Genomic DNA, 24394 nt, shown 5'->3' with positions numbered 1-24394 from the left:
CGCCCTGGTGAATTTAGAGATGTTGCCATATACAGAGAAAAATAAATCATATAGTTGGTGCTTTAATGTATCCCTTTCGCAAAATCCGGAATTCCAACAAATGGTTATATGGAGACCAACTGGTCCTCAGAATCCTCTGTGGGCGTGGCTTGGGAGGCACTTAAGGCAGTTCTTAGGGGTCGGATCATACAGTACGCCTCATTAATAAAAAAAACACGAGAACTTGTGGAGTTGGAAGGGAATATTAAAAGAGCCAAGGCAGAGCTGAATGTTTTAAGATGGCCGATTGAAATACAGAAATAATAGTATTTTGTCACGGAAGGTGGAGTTTTGGCTGTTCAGGGCAAGACAGTCATACTTTGAGTCAGGGGACAAGGCAGTGAAGATAGATTTATTTTGGCTAGATATATAAAGCAGAGAGTGTCTTTTTCTACCATTCCCTGAGTGAAATCTGTTGATGGTGACATTTTTACCTTCGGCCATTGATATTAATAATGCTTTTAAAGAATTCTTTGTCTACTCATGAATATATTAGAAACTTTGTGGAACCATTAGAACTCCCTGAACCGATGACTGAGCAAAAAAATTCTCTTGATTCTGAAATAACCTTGGATGTAATTAAGGTTTTGTCTACAGGCAAGTCTCCGGGGCCAAACGGCTTTGCCACTCCACTTTTGTTAGAAGTTTATACAGAATCATGAAAGAATGGAAAGCTTCTGCCAACCATGACACAAGGATCAGTCTGATTCTTAAAAAGGACAAAGATCCAAGTGAGTGTAAGAGTTACCATCCAATATCCCTGATCCAGCTAGACATAAAAATATTGTCCAAAATTCTAGTTATGACATCTATTATACATATAGATCAGTTGGGGTTTATTCGTGGGCTGCAGCCCATCTGATAACATTAGGCATTTCATAAATATCATGTGGTCAGCGGCGAATGATCAGACTTCAGCTGCTGCCATCTCACTTGATGCCGTGTTTGATATGGTAGAATCGGATTATCTTTTTAAAAAATTTGAAATATATGGGTTCGGTAATACTATTATTGGATGGATTAATTTACTTTATAGACATCCGGTAGCGGCGGTACAAATAAATTGATTAATTTCAGATTAGGGTGAGGGTTTTCCCATTATTGTTCTGTCTTGCTCTGGAACCATTAGCAGCCACAATAAGAAGGGAAGATGATTTTCCAGCGGTTGTGGCAGGAGGTATGGTGCATAAGCTTTTGCTTTATGCAGATTATATTTTACTATTTGTCTCTGACCCCATTAGATCTATGCCATGCCTCCACAGAATTATTTTAAAAATTCTCAGTATACAGAGTCATTTGGTCTAACTCCGAAACTTTGGCTAAGACAGCGTACTGCCCAGCAACAGCTTTCCAGCCAGTGCCTTCCAGTGGCACAAACAGGGCATTAGGTATTTAGTTAGATTTAGTTAGAGTTAATTTTGACCTCTTAATAAAAAGTTTTTCGAGCAATGTGGGCAGGTGGGCTTCATTAAATGTGTCTATGATTGGGAATGTTAATGTTAATGTTATTAAAATGAATTGTATTCCAAAATTTAAATACCTGCTACAATTTCTCCCTGTAGATGTCCCCCTCTCTTATTTCAAGCAAATTGATAGCATATGAAGTCCTTCATTTGGAATGGTAAATGTCCTAGATTACATTTTAATGAGTTACATGGGCCGATTGATAAATATGGGCTAGGCCTCCCAAGATTTTGTTTTATTATTATGCATTCGATCTCAGACATTTGGCTCATACACCCTGTTATCTCGCATTTGCAGTCTGTATGGACAAAAGTGTCCAAAGTGTTTAATTTGGACATTTATTTAAATGTTGCCTCAAGCATATGGCTGAACCCTCAATTAGGTATTAATAAGTCCCCTTTCTGCTCATCAGAGTGGATTGTGAGGGGGGTTACTACACTCGATGACCTATATGAGAGTGGAGTGTTGAGATCTTTTGAAAATTTGGTTCAACATTTTGCGATTACCAGATCTCAGTTCTATAGGTATTTACAGCAGCATCACCTGCTCTGTATTGTTTTTTGGAGTAGCACACACACCCTAAAGTGGCAGATTTGTGCAATGGGGCTGTCATAAATCTAGGGGATGAACACATAATAAATTGGGTTCTCACCAGCATAATGATTGGCAGGCAAATTATTTTAAGTTGATGGAAGTCGGATGGAGCGCCCTCATTTCCGGATTGTGTACGGAGATGGGGAGGGTGGCAGCTTTTGAGGAGGTGCCAAGCAGAAGGCTGGGGTTTCAGGATTTGTTTGATAGGAAATGGGGCAATTATTTAGTGTTTTAGGGGGAGTTTAGTTTTAATTATATATGATTAATATATTTTCTTTTTTTGTTTTCTTTTGTGTGTGTACATGCGTGTGTGTGTGCGTGCATGGGTGTGGGTGTGTGTGTGTATATAAAGGTGCTCGCTAACAGCACTTGCCCCTACAGTCTGTTAAGGCTAAATGGGGGATCTTTATCTTTGTCTTTTGTGTGTGTATATACAGTTTTGGGGGCATTCAGCTTTTTATAAGAAAAACAGTCGGGAATGATATTTCAATTATTGGCGAAAAAAAGGGGAACTGAGACATAAAGTAATCTGGAATCGAACCTGCATCACCAACATAAGCACCGCAGGTCATTGTGTCAGGAACGTGTTCGCTAACCACTGTGCTCTGGATCCACCTCAAAATCATATTTTGACAATGAGTTCTATTTGAACAGAAACATCCCCATAAGGCCAAGCATTAAGCTCCTAATTTACCCTCCTTTATGCTTTTATTAGCTGTTAATGTTCCCCATGTTGAAAGCCAGGCTTCTAACTTTTATCCATTATTACCTCAATTATGTGGTCAACTAAATCCTCAGGCTCTCTTTTAATTTACGATCCGACCGCATTGCTTTGTTTTTGTTTTGTTATGATGATTTTGAGTATGATATTTGACTTCTTCCCAAAGGAAAACATTATTGGTTGTTTCGTACCGGCTGAGAAAAGCTTTCCACCACTTTTGGATAAATAATGCATCTTTTTCAGCTAGTTGGATTTATTCCTCAGATCTCTCTTTCTTCCTCTGTGAGATAAGTTGTGAAAGCTTCAGTTATTTAGAGAGAAAGAGTCCGGTGTCAATAAGGATGCATATGCTCTAAATGATGGGCTTGCATGCTTCAGAATTGCACCATTTGCATTTTTGATCAAGAGCTGTTTGTAATAGATTCGATCTGCTGCTTCTTGTTAACTCTCTCTTAGCACCCCGTCTTTTTCTCATTTTGTCTCTCTATTTTATCTTGGGGTGATTAAAGATGCTGTACTTTGCTTTTAAATTAATAGGGGCCTGGGTAGCTCAGCGAGTAAAGACGCTGACTACCTCCCCTGGAGTCGCGAGTTCGAATCCAGGGCGTGCTAAGTGACTCCAGCCAGGTCTCCTAAGCTACCAAATTGGCCCGGTTGCTAGGGAGGTTACAGTCACATGGGGTAACCTCCTCGTGGTTGCTGTAATGTCTGGTTCTCGCTCTCGGTGAGGTGCGTCGTGAGTTGTGCATGGATGCCGTGGAAAATAGCGTGAAGCCTCCACACGCACTATGTCTCCGCAGTAACGTACTCAACAAGCCACATGATAAGATGCTCGGACTGACGTTCTCAGATGCGGAGGCAACTGAGATTCGTCCTACACCACCCGGATTGAGTCACTATGCCACCATAAGGACTTAGAATGCATTGGGAATTGGGCATGCCAAATTGGGGAGAAATAAAAAATATATATATATTTATAATAAATAAAAAAAATAAGAAAAAAATGAATATTATGTTTAATACATTGAGTTTTTAAATGAATAATTAAGCAGTATCAAACAAAAAAGGTTACTGTTGTACTCTTGGAGTCCAATCAGATTAGCGGACCGAAAACTACCGGTTTTTCCCCCCAGATTTTAAGAGCAAATTAGATAATTTATTATTAATGCTATATATTTCAACTGAAGTCTAAATGGCATAAGTAGCCAGTTTTTTCCAAATCCTGAAAACATTCAATACACCTTTTGATGTTTGGTTAGAAGTAATTTGTAGAATGTGGCATTTTAACATTTGTAATCAAGTTAGAATGTGTATCCTGTTTACAGTGAGCAAAGCTGTGCTTCCTGGACTCCTTATGGCCCTAGAGCCTACATACACATAAATATATGTGGGAAATTCTAAACACTGAAACACAAAAAAAGACATTTTTTCATTCTGTGTTTATCATATTTATTTTGTTTTCATTTTCTTTATTTGGTATTGCACAAATTATTTATGCCCATGTAATATTTTCACAACAAATCCTTTCCGTCACATATGTGTTTTGGTGAGAAATCACCAGAACAAGTCCCTGTATATGCTTTAAATGAGAGTTCGTGGGCTTGCAATTACTTCTGATTGAATACAGACCCAACGATCTAATTATCCATTCACGGTATTAGATAGATCACACACCGGAAGAGCTATACACAACAATCTGGAATACTTTCCGTAAATGGAATTAATTCCTAAAGCAGCCTTGGCCAAAATGGCATAGCAATCTGTATTTACGTATTTGGATTAGTATTCTGTACAACAGGCATGTGTTTCACATCTTTAAGTGGAAAAATAGCATGTTGTTTTTTGTTGGAGAAAGAACAGTTTGCTCATAAGTGAGGTAGTCAGTTTCTGAGACAAATAACTTTTACATACTATTTATATTATGTCACACATTGTTTTCTCAGAATCCTCAATGTGAGTCATATTTTTGTGTGCATTTGTGAAAACAAAAAGCACAGTTCCTTCTCACAAACTGAACACTGGTTGAAGGTTGTCAGATGTTCCATCTGAAAATGTGCAACAGAAAATCTGACTTGCTACCAATAGACCAAACAAATATATTGATAAAACCAGGCCATATTAAATAGCTCTTGTTTCTTTATAACGTAAACATGTCTTCCAATTTACAATTTATAACTGACTGTAAATACTGCTACACATGACAGTTAAAATACCTCAGCAACAAACTTCAGGAAATTATTTTGGTGGTTTGTTAACGGGATTCTATGAGTGCTTAGTTAATTGTACACATCAATACATGGATGTGGTTTAAGCCTGTAAGTGTGTGTGTGTGTGTGTTTAAGAATACATGCTGGAAAATGGGTTTACAACACTTTTAGTAGTATAATCTAGATCAAAATACACAAATCTAATATATGCGTTCGGATGTGTAAAGCCTTGTAACTAAGCACTAAAGTTTTACAACCTATGGCCATTAATGTCCTCTAGTTTCAGTGTTTTTTTAAGAATAGTTCACCAAAAACAAATTCTCTCATAATTTACTCACACTCATGCCATCCCAGATGAATATGACTTTCTTTCTTCTGCTGAGCACAAATGAAGATTTTAAGAAGAATATCTCATCTATGTTGTTCCATACAATATAAGTGAATGGGGTCAAAAACGCTCCGAAAAGCACATAAAGGCAGCATAAAAGTAATCCATATGATTCCAGTGGTTTAATCAATGCCTTCTGAAACCGATTTTGGTTGAGAGCAGACCAAAATATAAATTCTTTTTTCACAATAAATTTTGGCATCTGGAGACTCCTTGGCAATCATCATTTCAATCATCATTTCAAGCACTTCCTAATTGTAATTGAGCTTGAAATTGACATGATCATACCTAGAGACTGCAATGGTGATATGTGCAGTGAAAAAGGAGATATATTTTGGTCTGTTCTAAAGACATGGATTAAACCACTGCAGTCGTATGGATTATTTTTATGCTGCCTTAATGTGCTTTTTGGGGCTTAAAATTTTCGGTCACCATTCACTTGCATTGTAAGGACCAACAGAGCTGAGATATTCTTCTAAAAATCTTCATTTGTGTTCCACAGAAGAAAGTCATACACATCTGGGATGGCATGAGGGTGAGTAAATGATGGGAGAATTTTCATTTTTAGGTGAATTACACGAGTTTTTGGTTATTTGTATTCATTTGCATTTATTTCCCCTGCTGTCGGCAACTCCATCAGAACAGACCTGTGACCCTTTTTTGGACCCACCATTTGAGAACCACTGCACTAGGTGGTGATTCTTTGTTTGTGTTGTCTTAATTTCTTCAGAGGTGGAGAAGGACTTGGCCAAGCTGGCAGAACAAGGAAAGCTCAACCGTAGTCCAAACAGCCCTCACCGGAGCTTGATTTTAACCCCTCTCTTCCACACCACAAACACTCTTCCTGTCATCGGACAGACGTCCAGACCACAGTCTCCCAGCAGCCTTTCCACAAAGACCGCAGGCCTGCCACTTTACAACACTAAACCCACAACCCTAGTCATGGGCAGGACATCTCCCAGCAACCCCAGCAGCCGAGCCCAGACCCCTAGTGGAGCACGGACGCCCAGCAGACCTGTGACCCCCAATAGTCTCTTGCGATCGTTTACTGCCGGAAGCCATGGAAACAAAGAGCGTGTGTATGGACGTTCTAGAAGCAGACCTGTCACACCAACTGGACAGATAACAAGGCCGATCCTCACACCCCCAGGTCTGAGCACTACAGATTTATATGGAGGCCTATGGAGCACACTGACAGAGGTATATATGAATACACATTCAGGGACATGTAAATATAACTTAAAGTGTGTAAGGTCCCCCATCCGTGATACATTGGTCAGCCAAACAGATAGTCCCACCCCAAACTGACACCATTGGTTTAGCCAATATTTCTGTCGAGCTGGTTTGGTTGCTCAATGATTTGATAGCACTACAGAGACAAAGATTTTCCACTAGTCAGAGAGATCAACTGCGAATTGCTTAATTATACTTGTCACTGCATATTACGCTAGGATAGGAGAAAGTACACAACACCTTTAATGTAAACCTGTTAGAGGCTTCTGAAATACAAATGCCTAGCTTTAATAATGTTCTATCATGAAATTCTTGGCAAACGTATTGAACTGCTACCAATGCACCTAAACAATGTAAAAAATCTTACCATCTTATAAAACAATGGTGTACAGTCATCACAGTGCAATATTTTGGACTCTTTATGAAGTAGTTCATAGAGATTGGACCATGTTTTAGGCTCATTAAATACAGGCCTTGACAGAAGGTCCATCAGGTGAGGAATGTTAAAGCTCACCTTTGGTAACCCCATATACCTCACGTCAATGGGTTCCAAATCACACATGCTCACTGCTGTACCAGTGACTTAGTTAACAGCTTTAGTCTGTCTTATAGTCTATTGTCCATCTCAGTTTATTGTCTTATCATCATAATGTTTTGTTGGCATTGAACAATGATCCACAGAAAACTAGCAGGATATACTCTATGTACAGTTGCCTGCTCTCAGTAAGGAAAAATAAGTAGTTTGGCATTTTTTAAGGCTTTCCTTCTCTGTTTCTCTTGCTCTCTTTTATTTTATAGTAATAGTGCCTATTAATACATCCAAAGTCTTTAAGAGGTGCAAATAGGAATCATATTGTTAGCTCATATTTTTATATCTCATGCCTTGTTGAGAGTATAAAAGCAGAGATACACTGATCATACGCTGATTCCGGCCACAAAAGCTGTTATAGTAATAGAGAAGAAAACTATGCACCTGTATATCTCATTCAGTTCAGAATGGGATATGCAGAGATATCAGATGATTTGTCCATTTTGTTTTCCTATCAATACAATGCAAATGCATGTCCCACCAATACCTTAAACACTGTAAAATAAAAACACATAAAAGTCTTTTGAAGCAAACGATGGACTCAGAGTATTCAACCCAGAGGTCTACTTACCCCAAAAGAAAAAAAAAAACATCTGTAGAACAAATGGGTCTGACATTCACATACACCAGCTCTCTACGTCTCTACTCACAGAGGATTTCATGGCTTTCACTCGCCACCTTTTTCTCATTTAATACTAGTAGACTTCCTGAATATTGGAGCAAAAGGCCAAATCATCACAAAAATGTGTTACAGTATAAGATTCCTAGGGGAAAATAGTTAAAGTGGATTGTGGGTGGTTATTGAATACACTGCAAAAAAATATATTTTCTTACTCAGTATTTTTGTGTAAACATCCTTAAAGGGATAGTTAACCCTTGTGCATCCTTGTGGACATTTTTGGCTTTTTCAGTTTTGTTTTTTTGATAACTTTGTCTGTGTTAATGCTAACTGCATAAAATTTTCCACAGGTGTGAATTTTTATTGGAATTTTAATATTTCACCCTATTTTCTTTAAAAAATATATTTTTTGCACTAGTTACACAAAATACTCCCTCTTAGCATCGTTTTGGACAAAAATGGCACATTGAAACCCATTAAAACTGCGATTTTTAATCCCAGTGCCATTTAACTATAAAATTATGCAATCTTGTTTAACATGCTTTCATTATGTTGGCAAGGCTTCAAAATTTACATTTTAAATATTTTTACCAGATCGTTCCATTTTTTCAGGTTTGGCATATCATCAGCTTTTGTTGTTGTTTTCTGCTGTTTTTGGCTTATGCATATTATAGAGCCAATTAGATACATTATGAATATATAATTGTGTGAGTGTGTTGGTATGGATTTCAGAGTGTGGTTTGTATGTGTCTGAGGCTCTAATAATAAAAATAAAAAAAATTCTGTTTAGCATTTATTAAATTGAAAATAATTATAATTATTATATTTTTTATAAAAAACAACAGTGGCATTATGTAAACAAACCGGCGTTTAAAGTGTTAAAATTCTGAAAATAAATTAATGTTTGGTAACTATGATTAGAACTGATTCTGGTTAAAATATAAGTCAGTGAAAGTAGAAAAACATATTATTCTATAATATTTTTATGACACTTTTTTGACATGGCCATTTTTGTCCATAATGAACCTATGTGTAACTTTTTTTAATTGATGCACAAGGGTTAAGTTTCTTCTTTAAAACAGAAGATAAGGGTTAGTAAACAATGGCAGAATTTTATTTTTTGGTGATCTATCCCTTTAAAACAAGATACATTTACATGCAAATAAAAATCTTTTTGATTAAAACAAACAAAAACTGCCAATTATATAAGAAAAATTACAAATCAAAATGATATATGCATTGGCACATTATTTCTTTTTAAGCATAAACCTCTTAGATTTATTGAAAACAAGTGGATGTTGCATTTTGCTTTGCTATACACAACACATAATTCAATTGAATTTAAACTGACTGATCTCAGTTCAGGAGACTCTTTGCTGTTAGTAAAGGGTTCGACTTTTGACCTAAAGAGTCATGTGACAAAGCAACATGGTGCTGATCACCATGATCATCCTATATTTACTGTGCATTTTAACATTGAGATATTCTTTTGCTTTCAGAGTCTTTATTTGTAGTTAGGATGAAATTCTGGTGCATTTCGGACTGTTCTGAGACCAGTGCAGACAGACAAAGCAACAAATTTAAATACATTTGAATTTAAATTGACATTGAATTCTTCAGTGCGGTTGTGGTTTAGATCTCTGTTCCTATCATGTGTCTTGGTAGGATGAGTTTTACCAGCAGTTGCAGGCAGTCAGGAAGCCCTGGCGCATCCCTAGTGACACAGAGAGTGATCCTCCTGAGCAGGACAAGTGTGAGTATTTCAGCTCTGACCCCTTTGCAGTCCACTGTGGACCATGGTAAGGAAAATGGTATAACAATTAAAATGTAAAATTTTCTTGTCCAGCAAAATTGGAAATGACATGTAAGGAATCTTAAACCACTTGGTGTTACAACTTTTGGATACATTAGAAGGTCTTTTTTACAACCACAATGGATATATCATACATTATTTGGTAGTTATTATGAACATAGTGAATTTCTCACTTACAGTGCTGTTTATGGATTGGCAAATCTGAGACTCTGTAGAGACCTATTAATTACAATATCTGATCTTCAGTCCCTTGAAAATAAATGAGTCGGGTCGAGGGAGCTACTTCCAAGTGCTCCAGTCCATAAGGCAGCACTTTTATGGCTTCCCTCTCTCAGAGTCTCCATATACACAAGACAGCAGCATGTGTGGCTTTGAGGTTAAAAAATATTGGACACTTCTTAGATTTTAGATTTCCATTACAGTGGATGTTTGAAAGATTTAAACATGCTTGGAGTCATTTGATTATTTTTATTTGTCCAAATCATAGTCCGTCATCTCTAATAAATACTGCTGGCCTAATTTTTCACTCTTTGAACATGACATGGCCAGAATCTTAGTGTCCCTCAAGAGCAATTTAGTCTGTTAACAAGCTCAATATTCTACCATATCAAAGCTGTAGCTCAGAGAGAGTGTTTCTGAGTTTATGTCTTATGTAAGAATGATTGTGATCATTATCAGAATAAGGATGATTGTCCTAATCTAATGAAGACGTTTTTACAATAACAAAAGAAATGTTAAAATACTTGGTTGCAACACGCTTAATTAAAGCCAAAGGATGAACATGGTTTCTGAGAAAACTTCAGTTCTATGGAATCTATGTCTTTTCCACTTAAACTCAGAAACTGTCTTAGACAAATATTTGTTATAGATTCAGCATAATATTTATTGGGTAAACAAATGATTTCGTCATACATTTGGAACACGAAATCGCACTGCCCAGGAAAAGTTTATCCAAATTTTACATGAAAATCTAACAGCAAAACATTACACATACAATCTAAGACCTGCTATCAAATGAAATGTAACTATACATGACAGGCTGCTCCAAAGGACACTCCATTCTACCAAGAACATACTGTATCTTACAAAAACCAAGCATATTTCGCTAATAGTCTCTACAGGCTTGCTTGCTAGAACTGTCATGCCAGTCAGGCTATTTATAGGAACATGAGGCACAGTATGTTATTGAGAGAGCCTGGCACTGCCAACCACAGGACGTGACAAAATGCCACTTGGCAAAAAGATCATTGGCAGATTAGCTGCCACAGTGACTGTTGATGCTGTCTGTTGGATTTGAGCCTATGCCAAAACAGATTTCTGAATAGCCAACAAGCGCATGGCAAAATCAAGATCCATAACAATTTCCTGTTATTGCAGAAACTTCCACAATGGAGTAACCGCTAACCCTTAAAAAAATCAAAAGTCAGTACTCTATTACTTTTCAATTTCATGCTTTTAATACAATGCTCCATTTCCTAAGCAAAACTGATAACTTTGGTTCATGGCCATTATAGAAGGTGTACGGTGTAACTATTAAAGTATATACATATTTTACCCATGACAGATCAGTAATTCAGAGAATTTACTTATGGAAAACTACCATCTGGGTTCTACTTAAGCAAATTTGTAACATTGACCATCTTACAAAATGTCAGATTTCCTTGATTCCATTGAAGCACAAAACTTTTGGACCCCAGTGTATGTTTACAAATGCTAGATATGGAAACTGTAACTATTTTTCCCTCTGTATTTTGACTCATTTTAGGTAATCCAAGTGGAGTGAGGGATGCCAGCAAAAGATCAGTGTTCTCAGGTAAGCAACACTAATTTCTTTTCTATATATATATATATATATATATATATATATATATATATATATATATATATATTTTGACATTTAAATAATGCAGAATAAAACATTTTCATTAGTGACTTCAGACTTTTGGATACCAATGTATATAGTACACACAATGCACTGGGGCTAGTTTTGTAGCAGGTCTTTAAAGTCTAAGACTATATCAGGGCCTAGTGTTGTGGAAAGAGTCTGTCTGATGTCTGTTTCTATTGACTTAGCTGGGTGCCTCTCAAGCATGTGGCAGTTCAGAGTCAAGGTAGTGACGACAGTGTCTCCCATGTGGTTTGACTCTTTGTGCCCAGCTGAGGTTTTACAGTTTGAGAGGGCAGACTGGCCCATACAGTAAATGCAGCCAATAAGCTTTGTGGTGGAACTGGGCTAACCAACCCAAAGCTGGGTGCCGAATCCTGTGACTTCATCCATAATACTGTATACACGACCATGTATATCCAAAATGAAATGGATGGCAGCTCAGACACTCATTTTTCCATTCTCACATTTATCTTTGACATGTTCAAATATTAAATGGTGTTTTTTATGGTAATTACTGAGGTTATTATGCTTATTAGTGGTTATATGGAACTGAAGTCTGTCTCTAAGCAACTAATGTTTTTGTCTTTCTGCAGGCTTGTAATGATGTGTATAGAAGACGCAGTGTCAATCAAACATTTATGCAATTTAAAGGGGCATTTGAATATTGATTTAGCAAGAGACACTTATTTTTTTAATTTTCAGCAGAAGATTGTGTACTTTTTCCACAGAAGTTAATATTTCTTAAAAATGAACATGTATTATACAGTACAGCCATTTAAAATTGTAGAATGTAATATGTTTATCAGAAAAACATTAGCCTGCAATTCTCTCTGTTAGCATGAATCTTTTCTGTCCATGAAATGTTATTATTTAATGCTGCCTTGCATAAATAAATACAATTTATCACTTTAGGTGCCATATCAATGGTTGGTAATGGGGATTTTAATAAGCCTTGTTTATTAATGTTTTATGGCATTAGCAGACAATGTGATATTAGAATTGTTCCGGTATATGTACAATGTAAATCCTCAGTTGGACATGCACAGCACTGCCCTTGTGGACCTCAGCATGACACTCTATCATTCCCAACAGCATTGTGTGTCTACAACTGGTGAGGACAGATTTCTAAAGATCAAATTACTTTGACTTTTATACCCACAGCAAAATATGTAGCCTGTTATATCCTTGTATAATGCAAAATAAAAAGATTTGTATAATGTTGTATTTGTCTGCATCTGTGTTCGGGGGGTACAAATGTGCTTTCTTTATATGACTTTAAGTCCCTATGAAGTGAAAACTTTTAGACCATGTCTGTTTGCTTTGATGTCATCTATAGCGTACTTCTACAAGTTTTCTAAAGTAACTTTTAGCAAAAATGTATTTTCTCTTATGGGAAAACACCAAAAATATTCATGACTCGTCTCACACTATACAGATTTTTGTCAAAACAAATGCTCTCTAGAATGAAAATGTCTCTCCCCCTAATACCTCTTACTTCTGACTAGCAATAGCAAGTAGAAAATGATGCTCATGGCTGTGATGTACAGTAAACTAAAAGCTCCAACTTATTGTATCAATAGGAAATAGAAAACATGTGCTTGTTAAGCCATTTCATGTGGTCTTTAAACACTCTGTTACTAACACAAAAAGATGTGACAGACTTCATCTGTTTGGTTTCTAGGCACGAATGTATATGGAAAAGACCCAGATCTCCTTCAAATCTCATTGGATTTTAACCCAGACTCAACTGTGTTTGAATTGTGACTCAACAATGACAGATTTCAAAACAACTGCACTTGTATGACAATTTCTGTAATCTCTGGAAATCTTTCCCCACTTACGATTAATTAAACTTCACATTTTCCCCATTAGCATGACAAATGTGTGTTTTAAAGCTGACGCTACTGAGAAATCGCCAGCCCTCATTTTTGTGGTTCACGCTTCAAGAGTTTTAAGTTGGTGATGTTGGCGTGTGTGAAAGATGGGCAACGTCTTCTTGCCTCCATCACTCTCCCTTCTCAGGTTTTTGAGCTCTCTACCATGAAAAAATGAAAACAAGATCATCTAAATTATAACTATGATTCAGCCCTTCCACCCACCCCTCAAAAAAAGAACAAAATGCGGAGGCGGGCCGTGACTACACACGCCTGGCCCCAATTGGCTAATCAGCTGAGGAGAGGGATAAGTGTAATGAGATGTGGCAGTTCAAGAGAGAGAGAGAGAGCTACAGACAGCTGACCTGTATGCATTTACGTTTGTGTCTTTGTGGTAAAGTTTATTAAAAACATTACTTTGATGCTTTGTCTGATTCCCACCTCCTCCTTTCCATTGAACCCTGTCACATTGGTGCCGAAGCCTGGGAAGGAGGAGGGATGCGCCATCTTAGAGTCTTCGCCACTACCATCTACCCCAAAGGAGCATCTGCAGCCATCCACCAGGGGATGGAGGAGTTACTACCGGCCGCCGGCCATGAGGGGAGAAGGGACTTTCTGGCCGGCTGCCTGGAGTGGTAGGGCCACTGCCAACTGGCTGGAGTGGAACAGCCGGAGGAGTTCCCCACTGGCCGCCGAAACGCGGAGGAGCATTCCGTCTGCCAGGGGTTGGAGGACTAGCTCCGGTCCACCTGGGGAGGAGGGGCTGTTGTCCGCCAGAGGGTGGAGGAGTGATCGAGGACCACTGCACGTTGCACACCGGCTCCAAGAATAGAACAGAATCTATATTGCCACACAACTTGGTGGGTAGAAATTGCTGAATACAACCAGGACTTCTAAGGAACACAACTAGAGTTAAATATAATAGAAAATAAAAGAATAGAATGAAACTGAATAGAAAATAACCTTTATTGCCACATGACTTGGCCAGTAGAAATTGTTGAAGGTGCCACTGGCTCCAGGAACTCTAAGGATCATAATAGAATATAATCTTTATTGCCATATGACTTTGCTGGTAGATGTTGTTGAAGGTACAGCTTTAAGAAATACATAAGACAGTGTATGAATGTGCAAGTATGCCTTTGTGCAGTGTTTGTGCATACAATACAGTATACACTAAATAATACTATATACACTATGCAGTGCAGTGCACACTGAACAATATACAAACCAGCACACTAACTTAGAGACAATACAGACAAATTTGAGAAATCAGTGCTGTCATATAAGTATATTTGATATCTACATTGAAATCTCTCTGTTGTGATCGAGTGCAAATTCTGTATTTTTTGGTGACGCAGAGGTTAGGAAATGATATGCCTGCGGCTAAGGGGATTAGAATAAATGTCAACATTGGATTTTAATTTCATCATGAACTGTGAGATATATTCAAAGCAGCCCCACCCAGATCAAGCATCACATCACTGGGGTCTTTACCCTGTGCCAAACCTCAAACCCTTTTTTATTTTTTACACTCCGCTCTTAAACAGGATGTGGTTACTCAAAGGGGTTTGTCTCTGTTTAGAGCTACAAAAAGAGCAATTCCAGTAAACGCCTATGAACAAATGTTCATCAGTTTCCTGTATAAAATTCAAGATTTCATTAATTATAGTCTGATATATTCCCACACCAGGAGTCAGGAGGATGGGATGTAGTTCAACAGGAATATGACTCAAACTTGCCAGTACAAAATGGTGAAAAATAAAGGGTATTAAAAAACAAATTTCAGTTTTAGGACTTGAAATGTTAGCAAAGAAGACTATATTTGCTGTAAATTATGTCACTTTGACATCAGCTTTCCACATAAAACATTGTTTTTGATTTGCAGCAAATGCATATGCTTTTAACATTGTAACAAGAGTTTTCATAGCACATCAATATTTGCATCAGTGTTTACTTGAAAATCAAAGGTAGGCCCATTTTCTTGTTAAAAGTTCAGCAAAGTGTGCAAAATTCCACAATCTCTTGAAGCACAGATTTTCATAAAACCACAGCTGCTATGACACAGAAGTCATCTTTAATATATTTATTTGTGATTGTGTTATGTTAATATTGTATTCATTGATTTTTTATGAGATTTTATGAAACTTTTTAAGATTGAAAACTATATTAATGTATAAGGTTAAGTAGCCTATATATTTTACAGGTCAACATTTCTTATGATTTCTAATATCTTCTCAACTAGCTCATACAGGTAAACGTATTTTGGTTAAACTTTTAATAATAATAATGAGACCATAAAAATACATGTGTAATAATAAGATATAGGAATTAATTAAATGCTTTTGTAGTTTCAGTATAACATGTCAAATACCCATTTAAATGTTAATTTCCTTTCATGTACCTTTATTAAAAAGAAATTGCCACAGAGAGGGTCAATTTTCCCCTTTAAAAATAATAAATGTCATAGTTCTTTGCCATGGTTATCTTATACTAATTATAATAGTCAACTGTGGACCTACCCAGAAAAGTCCATAGCTGCATGTGATTTTGAGCTAATTGTTAATTCTGTAAAAGACCTATACTTTTATTTCAAAATAGAGGTTATTATTCTGTTCATACCAATCCACTAGTATCCATTTACTGCCGCATTTCCCATGAGGAGGCATACTGTCAAAGTCCCCAGGCCACCCAAGAACATCATGTAACTCTTTCTCACATCTCTCTCTCAATCCTGCAGGTTTGGACCACCAGCAGTGGTCATCTGAATGGCCTCTGCTTTTTTATTTAGGACTGAACTAAGTCATATTAATCCTGACATAAAGGGCAAAAACAAATCTATGGTCAGATACAAACAAGTATGCTTTGAAGCAGTATATATTACAGCTTGTCTCTCTACTGTTCCCATAGCGTGTGTGTGAATACAGTTGAGCTGTTTTCAAAGCCAGGCTCACATAAGTGTGGAACTTCTGTTCACTTTGGAGACCCAGCTGTTCACTTGGAAGACTCAGCTGAAAGTCTTTGCTGGAATTTGTAATATTATATTATAATATTTCATTAAAAAAAAAAAAAAGTCTTAAAGGGATAGTTCACCCAAAAATGAAAATTCTGTCATCATTTACTCATTCTCATGTTGTTCTGTAGGAGTACATTTCTTGCTTCTAACACAAAAGATGATGTTAGTCAGAATGTTAGTCTCAGTCACATACTGCCATAAAACATCTGTATTGTATGGTCATAAAGATTCAATAAAAGTGAATGGTGACTCAGGCTGTCAGTCCCTAACATTGTGCCTTACATCACCATTTGTGTTCCACAGAAGTCAGTCATGCGGGTGAACTTTCCCTTTAAGGTTTGAGAAAACAGGTTTCACCTGATCTTTAAATAAATTAAAAGTGCTGCATGGTTCTTTAATCCCAGATTGTCAGACCAAAGAGACAGATCATTGAAGCATTATGTAGCAGGATCCGCACTGATGGTATTTCCTTAGGACAAACCTCAAAACCAACCAGCAGAACAGGTAAGGATGCAGGCTTTAGCTACACATGTGCAGTCAATTTAGGATATAAAACTCAAAATTACCAAGGTTATAGCCTTACCTCGGCATATAGGCCATGTGCATTCAGTTGTGGGCATAAATTTGTTGAGCCAGTCACCTGAGCTTTAAAAATGCCATGAGACTGTTCATTCTGTAGCTGCAATAAAATTACATCCTTACTAGCCACTGTCTTGAGATGTGATGTCAAAGACAACAAAAGAGTGAAAAAGTCCATTTTATGCTTTTAAGAGACCCAAAAAATACAAATGGCAAAACTTTTACTTATAAACGAATGATCTGTGATTGATGTGATGTTGCCAGCATGTTTGTATGGCTGTCAATGGAGATGGCAGCTGAATGTAGTTACAGCATTTACCAGCAGAGGCTAACTAGCCTATGCTAACCAGGCACTTGCCCATGGATAAAAAAAAAATCTTTCAAAATGGCTACCCCCACTTGTTCTTCATGAATGATTTAGAATCAAACTACTAATCACCTTAGAGGAGTGGCCAAGTAGCATAATTAATGTGATACTTCTTTGTGATATATCTGCCTTGGGGCAGATAGCAAAGACAATCAAATTGTAGTGAGGTCAAGGTTTTTCACTTTAATTGGTCCATTCTTCGGTAAAAATGGATGAGGTTTATCACACTTTTGAATGAATGAATGGCTGGCCTGGATGAGATAACCTTCTGGAAGTCTTACTGGAAGTATTGAGAACAAACAACACAATTAGACCATTTTTGAGGTCCTGCCCAAAATTCCTAAGGTGAGTCACTTGTTCATATCGGACAGCCATATAATTATTGGCAAAAGAGAGCAAACTATTCATGGAAAATGTAGTTAGCCTCTCACAAGTCCATAACTTTTGGTTTGGTTGACTAGCCTTCCCAGCATTTGCAGGTATTTGGCTCATTTTATCTCCCAACATCTAAAGCTTAAATTCACTGTTGATATGGAAATCTGAGTAAACAGATTTGAATTGCGTTTCATTTCAAGCTAGTCAATACTTGTTAGCTAGCTTGTTGATTTCACTGAAGCTGAATGAACTGTCTCAGCTAATTCCAGCTTGAAGTTTTGACTGCCTGCAATGGACTTCGTATGGTACATTCTCCTTATGGTATGTCTCAAACTAGATTTACCAGAATATATAAGTCATTAGCTGATTGATGTTCTAGCCAAGTTATTGGAAGAGTTTTTTCCTCAACTTTGATTTCTGTTCCTGGTAAGGAATGACACATTCTGTACAATTGTAAAAATACAATTTTAATGTTTAATTCCCAATCATCAGAACTAGCTCCTTTTACAAATTAGCCCACATTTATTGGGTAGTTTGCACGTATTTACAATATGAAGATTAGCTCAACGGTAGTTCACCTAAAAATGAAAATTCTGTAATTATTGACATGTTTTTCAAAACCGATATTGCCTTTTTATATGGAACACAAAAGGAGATGTTCGGCAGTATTTTGGTTTTAGTCACCACTTACTTTCCAGTCACTTTTTAATGTGTACCTAATATCTCCTTTTTGTGTTTCATAGAAGTGGTTTCAAATTCTTATTACATGAAGGTGTGTAAATGACGAAATGTAAATTTTTGGGTAAACTATCCCTTTACCACAAAATGGTCAAAGGAGCAGCTGTTCATTGTCCCTTTTTTTTTTTTTTTTTTTTTTTAAGTTAGACACCTGTAGCTTTCAAATGAGCCATTTAATCATTTTATCCTTGAAGTGTTTCTCTATGAGGGTGGTCATTCAGTTAAGGAGTATGCACTACTAAACTGTGCACATTGACACAATGATGTCAGGCCACGAGAAACTTTCAAGGTGTGAGAGTTTGCTTAAAACAATGGAAGTCTTAATGTCTTCAAATGAAGAATAAACACTCCTTGATCTGGCAGACAGGGGAACAGTGATTCAAGTAGAAAGATTAAGGAGTTTTTGTGCAACATTCAGCTATTTCCTTTTTGTTATGTACTCTTACCTCATTTGTATGGACTTCAAATGATACGTTTGCCAAAAAACATTACTTTTGGTCAACGTGGTGATGTTTCTATTGCCTATAAAATATCAAGGACTGAAGAGGGGGTCATTTCTTACGCATATGCATTAAAAGCCCTCTAGGCATTAGCTTTTCATGCTTGAGCTGAAACCGACATGGCAGGTTGTTTTCCCCCACAATTTAATGTTATATTGTAGTTCATGACAGAACTGGATAAAATCTGGCTATGGCATTTATTTCATGGTCATTTTATAAAGATGTACTTGAATGTAAAGTGCACATCTGGATTTTTATGAAACTGTTATTTGTGAAATGGGTTTGAACTATTTATACAGCTTCCAGTTTTTGTCTGTAGTCCATGTGTCGAGACCCCTACGTCTTCCTCCACTCATTCACACTCAAAGTGAAGTTTGCTGTGGCGTGGACCGCAAAATGACTACGCTCTCTTGCAGTCAATCTGTCCACAGGGTGACGATATTTAGAAGGCTGGAATTGGTTTCTTTGGCTATGTTCTATCTGAAGACCATTTCTGGCCAGAAGATTTGTTTTTTTTTTTTTTTTAATTGCTCAGTCTTGATCCTGTTCTTAGTGGTTTTGTCATGACTAGGCATTTAAAACAAAGGCATAATCATGCTGACTGAAAAAAAACATCCAAGACTCCTTGAGAAGTCACATTGGCTTGTGCTAATGTTGAAGAACTCATTAGGACATACCGAAGATATTAACTGTGAGCATTAAGCTAAAGACTAGTCATTTTCTTAATTTTTATTTACTGGCCAGAAATGCTAGGTTTTTGAGAAAATGGTATATGAGTGGTTTGAGTGCTTGTCTAAATACTTTTTATTGACCTTCTAGTAGCATTTCTCAAGAAATAAATCCTCATTTCATTTATTATTGTGACATTATATGATTTCAACCTCTTTTCCACTTGGAAACAAGACTGTGTGTTTTATATCCGTAGGTAGCCTAAGTGCATTGATTGCCCCAGAGAGGAGAAACATTGAAAGTCAAACAATACAGTCACGAAAGTTGGTAAATTGGATATTTCTTTACACAGATAAGGTTAGTAAATCATGCTAACATGTAATATGTTTGCGTCTTGTGGATATATTTAGATTGTAAAACTGATAAACTTACAATGGAAGTAAATGTGTCCACCGTAACTAACATTTTAGCTTTAAAGAAAAGGGGAGGACAAGTCTAAATTAAAGCAATTGTTTGCCTTAAAAATGAAAATTCTCTCATTTACTCACCCTCATGCCATCCCAGATGTGTCTATATACTTCTGCAGAACACTGATTTTAGGAGAAAATCTCAGCTCCATTGTTCCTCACAATGTAAGTGATGAATGGGTTCCAGAAATTTGAAGCTCCAAAAGCAAAGCAACAAAATAAAAGTAATCCAGATAACTCAAATTTTTCAATCCATGTCTTTCAAAGCAATGAGTGTAGGTGAGTAATGGATCAATATTTAAGTTCTTTTTTTACTATCAATCTTCACTTTTACTTCCACATTCTCCTTTTTGTGAGCGATTTGCATACTTATTGCCACCTACTGGGCAGGGATAATTTATAGTGAAAAATATTTAAATCTTGATCTTTCTCACCCACACCTATCATATCACTTATGAAGATATGGATTTATCCACTGGAGTCTTGTGGATTACTTTTATGCTGTCTTTGTGTTTCTTTTTGGAGCTTCAAAATGTTGGTAAACATTCACTAGCTGAAATATTCTAAAAATATTTGTTCACCAGAAGAAAGTTATAAACATTTGGGATGGCTTGAGGGTGAGTAAATAAGAGAATTGTAATTTTTGGGTGTACTTTCTTTAATTGTTGTGGTAATCGACATTATGCCATAAATGCTGTCGATTGAGCTTAACTTGTTTTGAATCAGGAATATTCCTTTTTAAGCTCTGATTAGTCTCTTGTGAGTTGTATGGTTCATACATCTGCTGTGTACATAAATTAATGTTCTTTATTTTCTAAAAGTTTGATTAAATTGAGATGTATATGATAAGGCATGGAAATGTAAGTCCCAATGTCTCGACACCCATAAGGTGGCAAAATACAAACTCCATGAATGGGCTTGTTTACTAACCACAAGTGCTTTCACTCACGAAAACCATAACAGCACTGTACACAACAGGGTTGTAGTTGACTTTTAGTGCTTCCTGGTGGAAAAGAGCTTTCAGCTGGCCAGCACCTGCAGAGCTTTGAGGCTGTATTTTATGGTAAGTGACTGTTGGATGTTGACTTGAAAAAAGAGATGACCTCAGTTTCTTGTGAATGATGTGAACTCTATTCTCACTTTTTTATTTTAACCCCAATGTTCTGTTGAGGTTGACTTTATTGTCTTTATGTCTCCATCATTGGGGACATAGAGACCCCAATTATGTGTTTTTGAAAAAGACTTCTCTTTATCTCTTCTTTCCCCCCTGAAATTCCTACAATACGTTCCTCTAACCTGTTCAAAATGCTCTAGGCGAATACGAAGTTTTAAACTTACCATCCTCCCTTTAAGCTTATTTATCAAATTAATTGCATTGGCTGAGACTTCACTGACAGACCTTCAAACATTTGTTAGACTGTCCCTACATTAATTGGGCATTTGCTTCTGAGAAAATGGGATGATTTTAGGAGTTTAGGCATGTTGATTTCTGTTCTCATGAAGCTTTCGTAAACCGTCAGGGTGAACCATAAAACTGGGTGTGCTGATGTTTCCCTGTCTTTATTTCCCCTAAATAAAATCTGACTGAATGTCAGAAACATCTGTCCTAATATATTCTCTCCTTTGTGGCCACCCAGAGGCGTGTTGAGCCATTTTATTTGATTTATTCGAGCATACAACACAGTAAACGTAATTGGTTTGCCCCAGTCAACTTTCTCAAGTATTCAGAAGGTCACCTGAGACAAGGTTTCAAAGTTGTGGGATGGAACAGAGTGAATTTGATTGGGGTGAGATTGTTTTAAACTAATGTCCTGAGAGATGCTCGACCGAGTCAAAGTACACATGGATCAAATGTTTCTTGTGATTCATGTATTCACAAGGTGCAGCAGGATCCCTCTGAGCTGGGCTCATTATTAGCCACATGAAAGGAGGCCATGGAGCGAATTGAATCCCAATTGGTAAACGTCCAGATATTTTATGGGTGCAGCAATGGCTTGTATAGAGAAGTGAGGAGGTGAATTGCCAAACTATCAGCGGAACACTGAGCATAGACACAAATCTTCGTGATTGGTTCTAGCAGAAACATGACAAGGGTGTAATTTTGTTTTATAGCATCTTTTTCAGAAAGAGAAAGGGTTGTTGCCTTGTTTGGTGCTTGGGTGGGACCAGGTCCTGTAATTTTTCATATTATTTACTTTAATTACTTTGACTTTTGTGTCAAATTATATGTCCTCCTCTCTTGGCTGGCATAACAACATCCTCCCACTCACAATGTGCTTTTACCAACTGTGTCCTTTGTATTGCTGATTTATAATGATCGAAGGTTTGCACCCAGGCTTGGGGTGTTTCTTTGTCATGTCAAGACTATGTTATTTAATTTAGGAATCATATTGTCTAGACATGCTAACACCATTAACCTTGTTAGTCCGCATGCTAAGGATAATAGAATTATTGGTCAAATACATGCTATTTTCTTGGAGGAAAATGTATGCATCAAATGGTTCCTACTGATATACATTGATATGTATGACTGAAAAGACAAGTGCCAATAAGGCTGCTGAATTTTAAATAAATTAATAAAACCATAAATAAAATCATTCACTACATAAAATGCTCTCTCCTCCATGCTGAAAATTTTGTATTTCCTCCTAGTGTCAATTTCAGTTTCCCAGTCGTAATTACAACTCGATGGGGCATTCATGTGCAACTTCCAAGTAGGAAATTCATATTTATGATAATAGTGATGGCATATGAAGGCAGCATTAGAATGTAGACTCTTACAAAATGGAGAGTTCATGACAAATTGGTAGCAAACTTGCAGCAAATTTGCCTATTGTTATTTTCGCATGCAAATGAGCTTGTAATTTGCTGTAACGTTTAGCCAAAAATGTTGGTCAAATTATGAAGATTATATTGTCACTTGAATGACTTCTACCATTGGCTCCATCACTCTTCCCACTCTTGCTTCTATTGGACAATTTAAATGTGCTACAACAGTTAGATGCAGAAAGCTGAAGTATGTACATTTTTCAGTGTTAAAATACTTTCTCCTATCGCATCTTATTATGCAGACACACCCATAAGTAATTTGTAGGATGATCTCCCCTGAAAATTGTGAATGCTGTAAAAAAACATTGCTCCGTTTGAGCATCCCAACTAGCCACTTGAATCTTTTTGAATCGTGTTTCTTATGGAGCACATAACAAATGTTGCAATTTGAAGGAGGCACGTTTAGAAATGCAGTACTAATGTAATTTTGGTTAAGCCAGATGAGAACTTGTATGATGAATGAAGAGCTTAAAGCTCACTCTCTTGATGGCTAAAACAAATGGAACACGTTTAGCAACCACTTAAAATGCCTTTATATCCTCAAGCCCCATAAAGACTTTCTGCTGTTTGTAAGACAGTTGATTGTGAGCGACATTTGTTTGAAAGGAATGGAAATGTACATCTAAAGTTCTCACATTTGGCATGCTAGGGGTGTATATGAGTAGTGTTACTAACAGGCTAATTGATACCCAGGCCAAGAGGAGTAGGGTAAACAAGAGACAGATGCTTAACCGAACCAGCACGGTTCAGCTTTCCCATAATGCACTTCCTGTTAGGCCACATGAGAAGCCAGGAGATGGGCACACAAAGGCAATATTTGCTCAATCTATCAAAGCGAGGGTGCTCAATTGGGATCCTGAAATTTCACATGGCTGGTGTCGTGCCCTTTTTCTACAGCAAGTTTTTGAGTGAAGAAAGTTGCTTTTGGGCCAATCTGGAGGGTAGACATTTAGTGTACAAAGCATTTTTTGGGGTATTAGTACCTTTTTGACTAGGAGATCAGAATTAAACACTTGACACTTTTCGTTTTCAGAAGTAAAATATTTTAAGACGGCTGTGAAATTTTACTAATAAATTACCTTTTTCTAATACAGGCACAATTGTTAACTTTTGGTGTAAGCTGCAGAAATGGGTAGGAAGTGGGAGGGAATTGGAAGAAAATTTGATGTAATTGTTGACCCATTTAAATGGTTTATTTATTTCCCAAATATCATCACCTTAGAACAATACTGTATGTATTCCAAAGCCTTAAGTTTGCCTAAAAAAAGAGGAAATGATTTATCTTCTAGTCAGGCACTGCTAGTATTTATGTGTGAATGTAGCACAATGATCTTGTTCTGAATTTGGGGATATAATGGGACTTTAGGGGTGAGACATTCCACGGAGTTGCTATGCTTTTAGAAAGGATTGTTTGCTTATGTCGAGCCC

General features: G+C 37.0%; 1 protein-coding gene across 1 annotated transcript in view; it reads left to right on the top strand.

The window, feature by feature from the left end:
• LOC127634064 (uncharacterized protein C8orf34 homolog) overlaps positions 1–12637 on the top strand; it is a 129229-nt gene extending 116592 nt beyond the window's left edge. The window contains exons 12-15 of the mRNA XM_052113474.1: positions 6144–6613; positions 9520–9607; positions 11433–11480; positions 12149–12637. Coding sequence (XP_051969434.1) covers positions 6144–6613; positions 9520–9607; positions 11433–11480; positions 12149–12156 — 614 coding nt within the window. The 3' untranslated portion in view covers positions 12157–12637. The remainder of the gene's footprint in view (positions 1–6143; positions 6614–9519; positions 9608–11432; positions 11481–12148) is intronic.
• The last annotated feature ends 11757 nt before the right edge of the window (positions 12638–24394 follow it).

The sequence above is a fragment of the Xyrauchen texanus genome, chromosome 41 (assembly GCF_025860055.1).
Source record: "Xyrauchen texanus isolate HMW12.3.18 chromosome 41, RBS_HiC_50CHRs, whole genome shotgun sequence".
Lineage (NCBI taxonomy): Eukaryota > Metazoa > Chordata > Actinopteri > Cypriniformes > Catostomidae > Xyrauchen > Xyrauchen texanus.
Note: the sequence above shows the minus strand (reverse complement) of the source record. Positions and strands in the feature narration are given on the sequence as shown.